This window comes from Arvicola amphibius, chromosome 9 (genome assembly GCF_903992535.2).
Source record: "Arvicola amphibius chromosome 9, mArvAmp1.2, whole genome shotgun sequence".
Lineage (NCBI taxonomy): Eukaryota > Metazoa > Chordata > Mammalia > Rodentia > Cricetidae > Arvicola > Arvicola amphibius.
Genome location: NC_052055.2, coordinates 81,714,298 through 81,730,577, shown reverse-complemented (window position 1 = coordinate 81,730,577; position 16,280 = coordinate 81,714,298). Strand labels below are relative to the sequence as shown.

The following is a 16,280-nucleotide window of genomic DNA, read 5'->3' as shown; positions in this document are numbered from 1 at the left end:
TAACTACATTAATGGACTTCTGTCTAGTTCTCATTCTGCTTTTGTATTCTCTTAACCTTTTCCAAGACCTTGTGTAGCTGGGGCAGAATTACAGGCTTCTGGAAGAGGCATAGGGGAGAGTGGCTAGGATCTCAGGGTAGTCTAACTAGGGAAAGCTAACAGCCCCAGCTTTGTAGAGTAACTGTCTCGTGCTTGAGGTAATCACCTGCTCTCTTAGTGGACAACACTCCGCAACACTGGTACACTAGGAAATAATAGGCAGTGACAGTTTATGGTAGAATGTCTTCTCAAGTGGGAAGCCAAACATAGGCATCATATAGAAGTAAATGGGGTCTCCCTCTTCTACTCTCTGGACTCCGGTCAACACAAGACTCAACTCAAGACTGTTGACTGTATATGATATGTTTTAGGGACAGCATACCAAAGTATTTCATCACCTGGCTCCAAAACCAAACCTGTAGAACTGTCCATCATCCTACAAGACCAAAGTCTGGAAGATAGAATACTTGATAGGATTGGTGGATCCTTCAGATATTGAATTTACATTCACAGGTAGAAAGTTCTTTTGATAAGCAATGTCGTATGGGACACTGTTTAAAGTCCACATACAAAGTTTTCACAAATGAAGTGATATGTATGAAAGGAAAGACAATTCAGGGAAAACAGTCCAAACAATTATTTACAAGCAAATTGCTACCTTCTTCATGACAGTTGGATTGATTCCCTTAATCTTTTGGACTGCTTAATACTATAGTACAGGTCAAGTCAGTCATTGGCATTGCTAAGTAGTGGTGCTAGCCAATTAGTCCTGGGAGGGGCAAGACAGTTAAATGTACACATAAGCCTTTGTTCTTAACACCTTTGCGGGTGCATTAGTGGATCCAGAGAGCAAACACAGCTGTGGTAAGAAAAGTTGCTATGGTGGGTCTTCTTGATGGTCAACTCTTTTGACTCCAAGTCAGGGATTTAGTGCAGTAGTTCATCTAACCAGCTATGGATTTGTTTTGTTTTCTAGTAATGTGTAGGGAGGGGGCTTTTCATTATTTGTCATTTATATATAGGTTTTTACATCAAAAATTTTAAGGTTTTTTATGAGTGTTTTGCTGGCATGTATGTATGTAAGTATGCATGTATGTATGTACGTATGTATGTATGTCATGTGCATGCCTACTGTCAACAAAGTCCAGAAGAGGGTGTCAGACACTCTGGAACTGGAGTTACAAACTTGTGAGTCTCCATGTGGGTGCTGGGACTAAATGCAGGTCCTCTGAAACAGAAGCCATCTCTCCAGCCCCTCAAAATTTTTAAATATTTTTAAAAGATCTCTGACACAGAACAGTCTCAATAATCAATTCACATGACTGAATATGCTGAACTTACTGAAATTTTATTTTCAAAATATGGGAAGGTTCAATATAATTAAATCTTTATGTATTTTAACCACAGATTTATGGAGCAATACTTTGACACATCCATGTGGTATGTAATGAAACTTTTAAAAATTACTTGTATCTAGTGAGTATGTGTGTGTGTGTGTGTGTGTGTGTGTGTGTTATTAATGCACATCTAAAACCGTAATCAGATTAAGTTGATTCCTGTTTCTGTCTCCTTGTACTTTGAACTTCCCTCCTCTAGATAGGCAAGCACACTACACAGTAGGGTGGTGTGAACTCTAGAACCTGTAACTTCCGTGCAGGCTTTTGCTATTGTCTTTTGAATCTATTGGAATGGATAGGAGCAACTATCAGGGACAGAGTCCGATAGAGGTTGGGGGCGTGGCTATGCAGGATTACTGGAGGCCGTACTTGGAGGCCTGAACCGGCCCGGTCAGTCGGGCGGACAAGGCGAAGCTCCGCCCAATTCTGCTGTCGCTGACGCATGCGCAGACCGCGCGGATCCCCGGTCGCGCTCCGCGGTGGCCTCGCCCACCTGGCTGTCAGTGCGCAGGCGCTGCGGGAGAAGGCAGTATGGTCTCGACAGGCCTTACGAGGTCTCTGGTGGCCTCCGTCTGGAGAGTAACAAGTAAGGCGATCCGCCCGGGGTCCCGAGACTCGGGGACCCTCGGAAAAGCCGGTTTCTGACATGCAAATGCGCCGGCGCGGAGACCCGGCCGCGATGTAGTGTGACCTCAGGGTTTAAGCCTTTCCGGTGTGCTTGGCGGAGGGACCCAGACTTTGCGGGTGGTTTGCGAGGAGCGTCTTGCACTGGGATGCAGTTGGGATAGTATGGAAAAGAAAGTCACTTAGGGGATGAGTGTCATTTATTTATTGTTTGCCTCCATCAAGAATAATTTGTATCCGGCAGGTGGTGCATACCTTTAGTCCAGCATTAAGAACGCAGAAGCAGGAGTATCCCTGAGTTCAAGGTCAGCCCGGTACAAATGTTCCGTAAACAAGTCAGATAGATGAGTACATATAACGAAAAGCACATGAATCCAAGACCTGTTAGAAGAGATACCTGCGTGCTTTCTGTAGAAACTAACGTTTTCAAAACTGTTGCATTATTTCTCAGTATTTTCCTCATTAGCATCCCAAAGATGCAGAATGTAAGTTTAATTGATGACATTCCTGAGAAATTACAGAAACTGAAGACAGAAACACTGCTCTCTTAACAAGTAGCCTGAATTTTTTTTTATTAATAAACTTTCCAGTTTTTTCCTTCAAATACTTGATACCTGTTGGTTGTTAAAATGTTGTTAAAATCTTGAATATTATAGATAATAAAGGCTAGCTCCAAACCCTTAGGTGATAACTTTAATTCTTTAGTGTTTATTCAGCATTCCAGTGTTTTTAAATAATTATGTCATGTTTGATACCAGAAATTATATATATATATACACATGACATGTACATATGTAAAGTATAAAGCAAAGGGAACATTAATGAACCCGTTTTCCCATTGAAATGTTTAGATGCATTTTGTATCCATTTTTTTTTTCAGCTACTCGTACTTCAAGATCACTCCATACAGAAATGTGAGCTGGTATCTTTTACCTGTGTACGATACATTGTCCATTCTTACGGCCGCTTGGACAATACCAGAAACACTAGCATAGGGTACTACACCCTCTGGAGTGTTTTCCATGCCCCAGCATGGTAAACTCCTAAAGGGAGGATGCTGTCTATTGATTCTCCTGTCAGGGTTGGGGCAAGCCAACTGCTTCCTTATCCAAGGAATTGAAATTAAAGCCACAGATTGCAAAGTCGCAAATGACACTTTTAATTCTTCTACTGCAAGAGAGCCTCAGGTCACAATGAAGAAGGGCCAGCTATGGCCTCGTTAGTGGGTGTACAGGGAAGAGGGTGTGGTTACTAAGGAGCTGGGGTGGTTCTCATTTTGATTGGTATACTAGGTAGTATAATCATCTTCTGTATATATTCCTTCTTAGTATGCTTCTGGCTTCAATCATACGCTTGCCAAAATAGACATAAGACGGTAAATAGAAGATTTTCCTTTTTTTAAAAAAAAAGAAACACCTTTAGGGCTCAGTTTACCTTACTTGTTGATGAAGGAGAAATATCCCATGCATCAGAGAGGGTTGTGCGTGCATCCCGGTGCTGGGGAGGTGGGGCTTATGTTGCTAGGTGCATCTCTTGGAGAGAAGTGTGTGTGCACAGTATGTATGGTAAGGAAGTTAGGCTGCCACGTGCACTATTAGAAGACAGTGTCCATGTTTGTGCATATTCCAAACCAGAGGAGTATGAGGTGACTAAGCTATTCCATATACTTACCCGTCTCCTTACTTTCTTGCTCTTGCAAGCTTGTAACACTGCTTATCTATCTCTACGGAAGGGAAATAGCTGTGTAGAATTGAGGTGTGGAGGAAAGAATTTTCACTGTATGCCATTTGTCCTTTTTGATAAATGGTCAAAACACAAGAAGGTAAAATTAGTTTTGTTTTTTTTTTTAAGTAAAATATTTTTTTTTCCTCCGTTAGGATCCTCCCTCCTGAGTCACTCTTTGAGGAAAGTGAGTTATCAAGAGGGAAAATCTGAACTTGTGAAGCAGCCTCTGAAGAAGTCAAAGTTGCCATTGGGTCGTTTCGATGCTCTGGAGGACTCGCACCCGGAGAGGGAGCCGCTGAACAGTGAGTGGAGTCACCGCTGTCTGTGCTGAGCACAGCAGAGAGATGATAGCTCATAGAACAGTGCAGGAACTGAGGTGTGCTCTTGCTTGCTGGTAACACTTCCAAAGGCTATGTCAGTGAGTTAAAATCCCGTACGGACTGTCTGTGGGTGTGGTGCTTACTTCTTGAAAGGTTTCAGGGTGGTGAGATGCCTAGTACGTAAATACTTGCTGGACATGCGTGAGGGTCAGCCAGAGCTTAGATTCCAGCACTCTTGGGCTGACAGCCATAGAGTAAATACATAGCCAGTGTATTTCCAGCACCGAGAAGACACAAGGAGTCTCTGGGGCGAGTCAGCTCCCTAGACTATCTGAATTGATAGTCTCTGAGCTCAAATGAGAGACCTTACTTCAATATATAAGGTGGAGAGCAATCAAGGGAGACACCTGAAGTCAGTCTCTGACCTCTGCATGCACACATACAAAGTACATGGATGCACATACACAGAAGTACATGGAAGTACATGGATGCACACACACAAGGCCACACATACATCACACATGCATACACATAAGCATATACACACGTGCAACCCTCACCAAAAAGGTGTTTCTAAAGCTAGAAATCTTGGCACGTGTCTGGAATACCAGCACTCTGTAAACTGACACCAGAGAATCAGGAATGTGAGGCTAGCCTGAGCAACACAGATGTTCTCAAAGAAAGGGTTTCTACGTTTTAGTACTTATTTAGTTACTGGTTTGATTGTTTTATCTTATTAATTTGTTTTTACTAAACCTTCACTATTCAAAAGGTAAAACATATAAGTTAGTATTTTCTGTGATCCAAAAAACAAACCTGCATTTGTTGATAACGTTCTGCTGTTAAGAAAATCCACTGCCGTGGCTCATCATTGATGTACAAATAAAGCCAAGGCGTCAAGGTGCAGTGAAGATGCCAGGCTTAGAAAACAATGGAACACAGGACTCCATACTAGAGAGAAGACATTGCTCATTCTCTTAGCTCTAATAACCTTCCTTCATGGTCCCTGTCCTCTATCTGTCCACTGGGCACAAAGTAGCATCTGAAGGGACACTAGCCCACTCCAACATGTGGCTCTGGCAGGCCTTCCCCTTCACCCCCATTCCCCCTGTCTTGCTAAAACAAAATCATTGGATTGCATTCCTGAAGCAAACCCCCAAGGCCACTTCCTCCTCCTGAGGCTGACTACCAGGATCCAGATATCAAAGTATGAGCTCTAGCGATCAAAACCCCTTTGACTCACCTAATTAACATGCCAGTTAAAATTAAACATCTCATCCTAACGCAGGGTTTTCCTTGTGCCTTTATAAACGACTATTTTCCTATGTGTCATGTCTGTCTCCTCTCTGTCCAGAGGCAGACCTTTATCCCTCCAGGACAGATACCCCTGTCCCCTTTCCCTGGTTCCCTTTGCCCTTTCCTTGGTCCTCTATCTCCTGTCTTTGTCTCTTATTCCCTGGCCTTTGTCCCTCTGGGGCAAATAAATCTCCTTTGTGTTGAGAATTTGGTCTTGGGCTCCTGAGCCAATACTTTTCCTGTCTTTCAGAGTGTAATAGACTAAACATAATCTATCATTGTTTTTCTTCCTTCTTTAATGGTATGACTTTAATTACGCATATCTGAATGTGTATGTCTCTTTGTGTGTGGGTCTGTGCATGTAGTCAGAGCTACTGCATTCCCAGGAGTTGTAGTTAGAACATCTGGAAGTCTCCTGCACTAACTCCAGGAACCAAATTCTGGTTCTCCAGGCCTGTTCTTATTTTGATTGTGTCGGGTGACTTTTCATGGGGAGACATTTAAAAGGTCAATTTATCCCAGAGAGGGCTCCAAATAGGCCAAAGGAATGGTTCTGTCAAATCAGTGAGTCAGCAAGTTTATTGGGATTCCCGGCAGGAGCATGGGAAAGGGATGTGTGGGCTGCTTTTTCTTATTGCACTGATACAGTCCCTGTCAGAAGCAGCTAAAGGAGAGGACGGCCTGTGGGGGCTCACGGCTTGAGAGGGGCGCAGCCCTATCGTGACAGGCAGGTATGGTGGCAGGAACATGAGATGACAGCCACATTGTGTCTGTTGGCAGGTGGCAGAGGCAAATGCTGGTGCTCAGCTCGCATTCTGGTTTCCAGGATCTCAGGCATGGTATGGGGTGAATGTTCAGGGTGGATCTCTGTCGATCTGGAAGCTCCCTCATAGAAACACCCAGATAGATCTCCTGGGTCACTTTGTCTTATCCACAAGACAGCTGAGATTAACTGTCACGTGAGGCTACTTACAGGAATATGGGCAAATCCCAAGCAGGAAAGAGGTTCGTTTTGGCTTGCAGTACAGCTCTGGAGGCGAAAGTGCTAAAAGTAAAGTGCTGGCATCTGGGCTTCAGCATGGCTTCCAAACCTTACCAGTTAGAGTTCAGTCCCGAACTCGGCTGTAGAAGAAGACTGGTTCCTGAATAACCAGTCCTCTCACCTCCACACTCACTATCACAGCTCATACACAGCACACATATGCACATGCACACCAGCAATCAGTGTCATCAAAACAAGTTTAAATCCGGGTGTGGTCAGTGAGGGAAAGGGGGTAGCTCATTGGAAGAGTGCCAGTTTAGCAGGCGTGGAACCCTGGCCTCATGCTAAGCCCATAAGTCTGACATAGTGGTGCGTGCCTGTAATCCCAGCACTAGGGAGACGGATGGAAGGAGGGTTAGAAATTGAAGGCAGGCAGCCTGGGCAACATGAGGTCCTATCTCAGGAAGGGAATAAGGAAAGATGTTGTGGCAAGGTGTTTGTCTTGGTTTGGTTTTTGTTTTATTTTTTGGGAAGAGATCTCACTCTGCAGCCCTAGCTAGGTGGCCTGAAATTCCCTTTGTAGACCAGGGTGGCCTCCAACTCACTCCTTACTCTGCCTCCCAAGAGCTGGGGTAAAAGGCATGTGCCATCACATATGGTTAAATTTTTAAAATGTATTTGGCGGGAGATTGTCTGGCCAGCTCTATTAAAGTGTGATTTAAAGATATATATATCTGTGAGTTTTCATAAATGTTTGCAGTCATATAAACAACATTAAGTGTATGTTCTTATTCCTTACAGAGTTATCTTTTGCTTATTTTTAAATCAACTCTATCCCCACCTCTTCCTACAACCATTGATGCATTCTCAATCCCTGTAGTTTTGCTTTTTATAGGGTTTTATGTAAATGGCAGACTCTGTAGGCTGGCATCCTTCGCTCCGTCTACTGTGGAAGAGGTCTGTTTTAGGAAGATGCTTTAGCGCCTGTGCACGTGCGGCTGGAAATGTAAGAGGCAGAACACAGATGGCACAGCAGATCACGGGAGTGCTAAGAGTGAGCCGCTGAGTGTGTAAAGGCAGGGGTAATAGGAGGTGGAGGAATCAGGGAACTTCCAGGGTATAACAGACGCAAAAGTCAGACAAGTACAGAGGAGAGAAGGGAAAACAGGAGGTTGTAGTCAAAGAGGAGAGAGCTCAAGAGTGAGAATAAAAGAAGCATTCAGGGGATAAGGAAGTCCAGTGGGAGTCCAAGTGAGATGAGCCTCCTTATAAGGAGGTTTAGGGACTTTTTTGGTCTCCGTGTGTGATGGTCCTTGGTGTGGATGTTGATATGATGGAGGACGGGTGGTGGGAGATGACACTATAATCTGATATTCATTGATGTGATCAGCAGCATTGAGAAGGGGCATCTCAATGTGTGCATACAATTGTGTGTGTATGTGTATGCACATACATGTGTGTATGGTGTATTCATGTGCCTGTATGTGCATGCATGTGTGTATGTGTTAAGGGTCTCACTGTGTGTGTATGTGTGCGTGTAGTAAGAGTGTCTGTGTGTGTGTGTGTGTGTGTGTCTGTGTGTGTGTGTGTGTGTGTGTGTGTGTGTGTGTGTGTGTGGTGAGGGTCTTGTGTTCTAGACCAACCCGGAACTACTGGACTCATTTCCTGAATAGCTGGGACTACAATCACACCATTCAAATGAACTCAGCATATTCTTTTTTGCCAGTACTGTCCAAGCCCTGACCCCAAATGTGAGGGTATTTGGAGATAATTAGGTTGGGATCATATGGGTGAGGACCTCATGGTGGGACTAGTACCCTTATGAGAAAGAAACTGGAACCCTTACTGCCTCCCTCTTTTCCAAGTGACAGTTCAGAAAGAAGGGACAGTAGTCTGTAGTTCAGGAAGAGGGCCTCATTCCAACCCAGCCAAGCTCCTCCACCCCACTGAGACTTCTAGTGCATAAGCCACACAGTCTGAGTGTTTTGTCTCAGCACCCCCTGCTATCACACCCAGAGAATCCCAGGAATGGGGAGCAGAGGAGCTTCCATTATAGGCTTGGGGGGCCGTAGCCCAGAATTTCTCCAGAAAACAGAATGATGACCAGGATAGGGGAGAGTTAGGCACAATACAGAAAAGATAAAGATTGAAGAAATATTTGGAAAGTTTCAAGGTGAATTATGTACCTTCTTTGATTAGTCTGCAGAGGGGCTGCAAAATTTGGGGCAATGATCTTTTGAGTTTTCCAAAAATACACCATTCAAGATCGGAGGTTCTTTCTGACAGCTGGTTCCTCATCTGTTCTTTCTCTACACAAGGCAGAGCAGCCTGTGGGTTTCAGTTCAGGCTCCATCCTGCTGTTCTCCCGCTGTGTGACACTCAATGACTCTGTATACCTGTAACGTGGGGGCAGTGTTGTTTCCTGACTCCGAGTTATTATGTGGACTGAGTGAGTTAAGGTGTATAGAATGCTGAGAATTGAAAGCCCAATATCAGGTTATAACAGAAGGGTCATCTGACTCTCAGCATTTAACACCAACCCAGGCAGTATTAGTGATAGCTAACATCAAATTGACCGATTAATTAAAAATTAAAATCGTCAGAATTTGACTTGACTGACAGCAAGGACTCTTATCAGGAAAAAATGTAGCACATTTGTGTGTGTGTGGGTGTGTGCGCGCGTGCATGCGTGCATATGTTTGTTACTGGAGACTGAACTTGACTCGTGCTAAAGCAAGCATTCTGCTACTGAGCACTGTTCTCAACCATGAACACACAGTGTTAAGTCGATGATTTCACTTAACGCTCATAAAACCCATCTGTGAAGCCAAAGCCTCTGTTACGGAGCAGTAGCGCTCACAAATAAAACCAGTCACCTATACATACCTGTCTCTGTGCTAGAAGCTTTACATACATCACCTTGTTCAGTCAGTGCTGTGAGGTAAGTATGACCACCACCTCCGATAGGCACACACCACGCATGTCTTACTGGAAAGGAAATGGAGCCATTGAACTTGTTTCTAAGCCTTCCAAGTTCAGTGAAGAAACCCTGTCCTCACTGCTTCCCTCCTGTTGGGTCCAGCACCACATTTGAAACTGTATTCTAGTAGTTTCTAGACCTGAAAGTGCTCCAAGAGTTAGAAGTCATGAGTGTTAGTGGTGAAGTTGATTGGATATGAAAAATGTATATCTCAGGTTCCGGAGGTAGAAGGGAAGAACCATATATATGACCCCTGTAAAGACTGCAGATAAGCCAGGCACTCCCAACCAGCTTGTGCAGTCCTGTCCGCAAAGCTGCCCACATTGTTTTCTTCCATCTCTGCTGACTGCCGTGTCCATCTCTCCTGTCTTCCTTAGAGTTTCCAGATGATGTGAACCCAGTCACCAAAGAAAAAGGTGGACCCAGGGGCCCAGAGCCTACGCGATACGGAGACTGGGAACGGAAAGGACGCTGTATCGACTTCTAAGTGGCACATTCTTGAACTGCAGAACCTTTTTCTAATGACTTCACATTGTTTTCCTTTGAACTATCATTGAAGTCATGTCATTTTCGTCCTGTGTCGTAAAAGACTGACGGCCTTGCGGAACAAACGCTGCTGTAGATTAGGAAGTTGGAGACCCTTTTCCGTTCACCCATGTCAGCTGAAGCCTGTCGGGGTGGGAGTGCCATGAGAGCTACATGCCTTTGCCATGATCGTTAGTGACTTAATCAGCTGCCTATAAAATGCACATGGAAATAAATAATTTTAAAATATTTTCTTTAGATTGATTATTTTATACATGTGAGTGTTTTTCCTGCATGTAACTATGGGCTTGGTGCTCATGAAGGCCAGAAGAGGGCACCAGACCCCCTGGAACTGGAGTTAGGGGTGGTTGAGCTCTCATGTGTGTGCTGGAAACTGAACCCAAGGTCCTCTGCAAGAGCTTGCACCCTGCGGTGCTCTAAACCTCTATGTTTAAACCTGTATGTCTGTGTATGTGTGCACGTGAGTGCAGTTGCCACAGAAGCCAGAAGAGGGTGTCAGGTTGTCTGGAGCTTTGGTCTCAGGCTGTTGTGAGCCTGCTGACCTGGCCTGGATACTGGGAACCAAACTTAGGTCCTCTGAAAAGTGGTACCCTTTCCTAACCACAAAGCCATCTCCCCACCCCAAGAAACTAACCTTTACATGACTGTTGCTATGACTAGGTGTGCAGGTCAGTTTTCGTCAACTTTACATAAATCAGAGTCATTTTGGAAGCAGGAACCTCAGTTGAGAAAATGTTTCTATCAGACTGACCCTGTGGGCAAGTCTGTGAAGCATTTTCTTGATTAATGACTGACGTGGGCGGGCCCAGTTACCGTGGGCAGTAATGCCATTGGGAAGGTGGGCCTGGACTGTAGGAAAAATCAAGTTGAGCTAGCCATAGAGGACAAGCCATGCTCTCCTCTGCTCAGTTCCTGATGTACTTACCCTGCTTTCCCTTCATGGTGGACTCTTAAACAGTAGGATGAAACAAATTCTTTCCTCTCCGAGTTGCTTGTAGCCAGTGTTTTATTAAAGCAACAGAAACAAAGGACACTAGAATAGCAGCTTTAAAAGTTTTTTTTGTGTGTGTGTATGTGTATCTCTGTGTGTGTGTATGTGTGTGTATGTATGTGTGTGTGTGTGTGTGTGAGAGAGAGAGAGAGAGAGAGAAAGAGAGAGAGAGAGAGAGAGAGTGGGCAGATGTGAGGAGTGGATTTTCTCCCTCCAGCTGGGTCCAGGAATCAAGAAGTCAGGTCATCAAGCTTGTGCAGTGGGCCTTTGACCCAGTAAGCCACCTCACTGGCCCAATGGTAACAGTTAAAATGGGGGTTAAGAAATAACAATGAAGGCCATAGTGATGATGCAGAATATTTAATTTGGAGGCAAATGACTTCAACTCAGTCCTGGCCCCACTTCTTGATGTCACTATAACTGAATCTGTGGTTAAATGTCCTTGTACTCTGTAGCCCTTTGTGTAAACTGGGGATAATAGTGGCTGACAGGACAGCTGGGTAGATTAAATTAATGAATTCCTGTGTGAAGTGTGAATTCTAATTGGTCTTAATAGTAAAAACCAGGAGTCAGATATCAGGGTGGAAGCTGATGGATAAGAGAAGCAGAACAGCCAGCCACTAGGTCTTACCTCTACCTCAGACCAAAAGGGCGATCCCACCTCTACGAATCCTCGGACTGAATGCCATGAGCTCCTGCCTCCTCCTGCCTTCTATTCCTCTCTCGGTGTCCTAGTGCGGGGATTAAATGTGTGGGCCTCCACCGCCCAGACTGATTCAATCTCACTGAGCCCAGGGTGACTTTGAACTCCTGATCTTTCCACTTCCTCCTCCCAGATTTGGGGATTGAAGGTGTGTGCCACCACTGCCTGGCGTCTGTGGTTGACTAATGACTAGCTCCACCCTCTCATCTCCAGACAAGCTTATTTGACAGAAGCAAACAAAATGTCACACAACACTATGCCTCAGGATTCCCGAGAGAAACAGAACCATTGGGGAGGGGTGTGTTAGTATGTGCTCATGTGTGTGCCCGTGTGCACGAAAGAGATTATAAGGAATTAGTACAGGAACAGGTCCTCTCTCCACTATGTAGATTCCTGGGATTGCTCTTGGGTCATCAAGCTTAGTTGGCAGCAAGTGCTGTTAGCCACTAGACCATCTTGCCAGCCCTAAGACTGAGTTTGAAAACAGCCTGGGCAGCTGTTTCTTTAAACAACCTTAAAGAGGGAAAACAAAAACTTGAACAACAACAACAAAAAAAAAAACAGCAAGAAGAGATGATTTCTTCCAGAAGCACCCTCGTAGATGTCCGAGGGCAATTTCAGCATGCGTGTCATTTTCTGTAGATCCTGACACATGTCGTTTGTTGTGTTCACGATTTTTAACCATGGATGTGTTTTTCCAAATCACTGGGCTTCCTGTGGGAATGATTAAGAAAAGCAAACTTTGAAACATTTGAGTTAAAATACTTTTTATGTGAATACGTGAAAGACTCATTAGTTAAAAATAGTGATAATATGGGTGGGTGGAATGAGATGCGTATTAGTCAGTGAGACAACATTAGGGTGTAGAGAAGCAGAGGATGGAAGAGTCTACTCGGCTGACGTCGGTAGCAGCCTCTACCCCGTGGCTAGAGCTGGGTCAGGTCCTCTGGGCTTGCCAGAAGCATCTTCTGCTCATTGTCCTCTGCTGCAGAGTTTGGGCCTTGGGCCCTCCTGGCTGCGCGAGTTGCTCCAGAAGAACGTGTTCGCAGAGCTGAGAGACAGCAGCGTGCCGAGGGCTAACCATTTAGGGATGTGAGCTCTAAGTGCGCTATGACAGAAATATGCAGAAACCATCGGAGGGGACAAATGTGTTGATGTGTATGAGTGCTTTGGCTGCATGTGTGATGTATATATGTGCACCATATGCTTGCTTGCTGCTTGAGGAGGTCAGGACATTGGATTCCCTGAAACTGGAGTTACAGATGCTTGTGAGCTGCCAGGTAGGGCCTGGGAATTGAACCCTGGTCCTCTGCAAGATCAACAAGTGCTCTTCAGTGCTGAGCCAACTCTCCTGCCAGTGGCTAAACACTTTAAACTAGGTCAAGCAACTAACTTGTATGCTAGTTAAGCTATATTTGCTTTGCCCTTGTATCAGTTGTCACCTATAAGTTAACATTAGTTTTTTTTTTTAAAAAAAAGCTATTTTATTTTATGTGCATACAGTTGTCTGCATTTGTTTGTGCACCAAGTGCATGCGGTGCCCTTGGAGATCAGAATAGGGTGTCAGATCCCCAGGAATTGGAGTTACAAGTGGTTGTGAGCCACCAACAATATTTGTTCTTTTTCTTGTAGTTTCTTCTAAGTAAAAATATTTTGAAAATACTCTGTATTTTAGTCAACCTCCTAAATTTAGTTATCATTTACTAAATTAACCTTCTGAAAAATATGCTAAATTATTTTTGAAGTGTTAGCAAAAGACCATAAAAAAATCAAAATTATGTCGCTCTATACTATTTGTCACAATATCTGAACAAGAAAAGAGTTTATATGCTTCCAAAGCAAGTATAAGATATACAGTAAGTAAGGTTTTTTCCTTTTATCCCAGGATTTGGGAGACAGAGGGAGGTGGGTCTCTGAGAGTTTGAAGCTGGCTTTGTCTGTGTAATGAGTACACACACACACACACACACACACACGTATCTATACATAAACATATGGTGAATAAAATCTTAAAATAATAAGACCTTTGCTAATAATAATGTATTTCAGGCCAATGAAATGACTCAGCTGGTAAAGGCATTTGCTGCCAAGTCTAATGACCTTAGTTCAAATACCCTGGACCCCATGGAGAAGGGAAAGAACCAGCCCTCAAGTTGTCCTCTGACCTCCATATGCACCCACAAAATAAATGGCTATAAAAGCTTTTGTTTTAACTAATGTGGCCTATGTCAGCTATAAGGTAATATTGATGGTATGGATACTTGTATTCACATCCACCAAACATTAATGAGAAAACTTAAAGACTATTGGGTTTGCTGAAAATGATGTGGCAGCCCTGAAAATAACAGCTCTCAATATCAGACAGGAAGCAGAGTTGACACAGACCCCCTCCGCCACTCCATGGGGTCCACCATTATAATCCTGCTTTCCAGCCAGTGAATGAGTATCCAGGGATCTGATCACCTAGGAAACATGCTCTTAGACACACCTGTTAGGGGTGGCTTAGATCAGGTCAACTGAGGTAGAAGACTCACTCTGAAAGAGGGGCCGCTCCATCACCTGGGCTGGTTCCTGACTGCATAAAAAGAAAGCTGGCTGAGCATGGGTATCTTGCTACTCTGACAAAACACCATGACCAAAGAAACTTGAGGAGGAAAGGGTTTATTCAGCCCATGCTTCCACACAGGAACTCAAACAATGCAGGACCTGGAGGCAGGAGCTGGTGCAGAGGCCATAGAGGAGGAGTATTGCTCACTGGCTTGCTTCCCATGGCTTGCTCAACCTGCTCTCTTGTAGAACCCAGGAGCACGAGTCCAGGGATGGCCTCACCCACAATGAGCTGGACCTTCCCCATCAATCACTAAATAAGAAAATGCCCTACAGGCTTGCCTATAGTTATTATGGAGGCATTTTCTTAACTGAGGCTCCTTCCCTCCTTTCAGATGACTCTAGCTCGTGTCAAGTTGACATAAAACTAGCTAGCAGAATGGGCATTCATCCTTTTTCCTCTCCGGCCCAGGCCTCAGGCAGCGACCTCTACAGGAAGCTACAATTACCCTGATACTTAAACCACACAAAGACATTTCTAAGAAAGAGAATTACAGACCAATCTCTCTCATGAACATTGAAGCAAAAATAGTCAATAAAGTACTGGCAAACTAGATCCAAAAACACATCAGAAAAATCATTCACCATGATCAAGTCAGCTTAATCCCAGAAATGCAGGGGTAATTCAACATAGGAAAATCTGTCAATGTAATCCACCGTATAAACAAACTGTTAAAAAAAAAATGATCACCTCATTAGATGCTGAAAAAGCTTTTGACAATATACAACATACCTTCATGATTAAGGTCTTGGAAAGAGCAGGGATACAAGAACATACCTAAATATAATAAAGGCAATATACAGCAAGCCAACAGCTAACATCAGACTAAATGGAGAGAAACTCAAAGTGATCCCATTGAAATCAGGAACAAGACAAGGTTGTTGTCCACTCTCTCCATTGCTATTCAGTATAGTTCTTGAGGCCCTAGCTAGAGCAATAAGAACAAAAGGAGATCAAGGGAATACAAATCGCAAAAGAAGATGTTAAACTCTCACTATTTGCTGATGATATGATAGTTTACATAAGAGACCCCAAAAACTCTACTAAGGAACTTTTACAACTCATAAACACCTTCAGTAATGTAGTAGGATACAAGATTAACTAAAAAAAAAATCAGTAGCCCTCCTTTACACAGATGATAAATGGGCTGAGAAAAAAAATCAGAGAAAAATCACCCTTCACGATAGCAACAAATAACATAAAATATCTTGGAGTAACACTAACCAAACAAGTGGAAGACTTGTATCACAAGAACTTTAAATCTTTGAAGAAAATTGTAGAAGACACCAGAAAGTGGTAAGATCTCCCATGCTCTTGGTATGTAGAATTAACATAGTAAAAATGGCAATCTTACCAAAAGCAATCTACAGATTCAACACAATATCCATCAAAATTCCAGCAAAATTCTTCACAGACCCTAAAAGAACAATACTCAACTTCATATGGAAAAGCAAACTACCCAGGATATCCAAAACAATCCTGTACAATAAAGGAACTCCTGGAAGCTTGCGATGTTTACCCATGTGGCCATGGCCATGGCTCACGTGGCCCCGGAGTTTCCGGGTCGTCCTCAGTCAGGATGGCATGGCGGTGACAGAAAGGAAAAGTTCGAATGATAATTTTGTAAGTAGGAGTGGAATTTTCCAAGAGCAGGAAAAGAATGGCACGAAAAGAAAACTACGGGTTTCTGAGGAATCTCTCCCCTTTTGCATAGCTTTACAAAATGCATGCTATAACAAACTTAAAAGTTAAAGAATCCTGCACTTGGGAGATGGTGCAGGTCGATCTCTGAGTTCGAGGCCAGCACTTGGGAGATGGTGCAGGTCGATCTCTGAGTTCGAGGCCAGCCTGGTCTACAGAGTTGAGTTCAACATCTGTCAGGGCTACATAGTGAGACCCGATCTCAACACACAAACAAACCAAAGACAACAAAGTTGAAGAATCCTTATCTGGAAAGACATTGTGAGGTGGATCTATGAGGAAGAGGGGATGCTAGAGACTCAAGGTTGTACACCATTTGGGCCTTAAGAGGGCGCAGTTTACCTACTATCCTTGACCATATGTCTGCA

At 43.8% G+C, this 16,280-nt stretch overlaps 1 protein-coding gene across 1 annotated transcript; it reads left to right on the top strand.

The window, feature by feature from the left end:
- Window positions 1-1,900: 1,900 nt before the first annotated feature.
- Window positions 1,901-10,137, top strand: Sdhaf4 (succinate dehydrogenase complex assembly factor 4). The gene is made up of 3 exons (XM_038344244.2): window positions 1,901-2,022; window positions 3,938-4,087; window positions 9,741-10,137. Exons 1-3 carry the CDS (start codon window positions 1,968-1,970, stop codon window positions 9,848-9,850), a joined length of 315 nt encoding a protein of 104 aa, XP_038200172.1. The 5' UTR covers window positions 1,901-1,967; the 3' UTR covers window positions 9,851-10,137.
- Window positions 10,138-16,280: the final 6,143 nt, after the last annotated feature.

Bases quoted from the DNA above. Each gene is read 5' to 3' on its own strand.
- Sdhaf4 (XM_038344244.2), top strand. From the start codon at position 1,968: ATGGTCTCGACAGGCCTTACGAGGTCTCTGGTGGCCTCCGTCTGGAGA. The intron at 2,023-3,937 runs GTAAGGCGATCC...TTCCTCCGTTAG, and splicing joins CTCCGTCTGGAGAGTAACAA to GATCCTCCCTCCTGAGTCAC. The intron at 4,088-9,740 runs GTGAGTGGAGTC...TGTCTTCCTTAG, and splicing joins GGAGAGGGAGCCGCTGAACA to AGTTTCCAGATGATGTGAAC.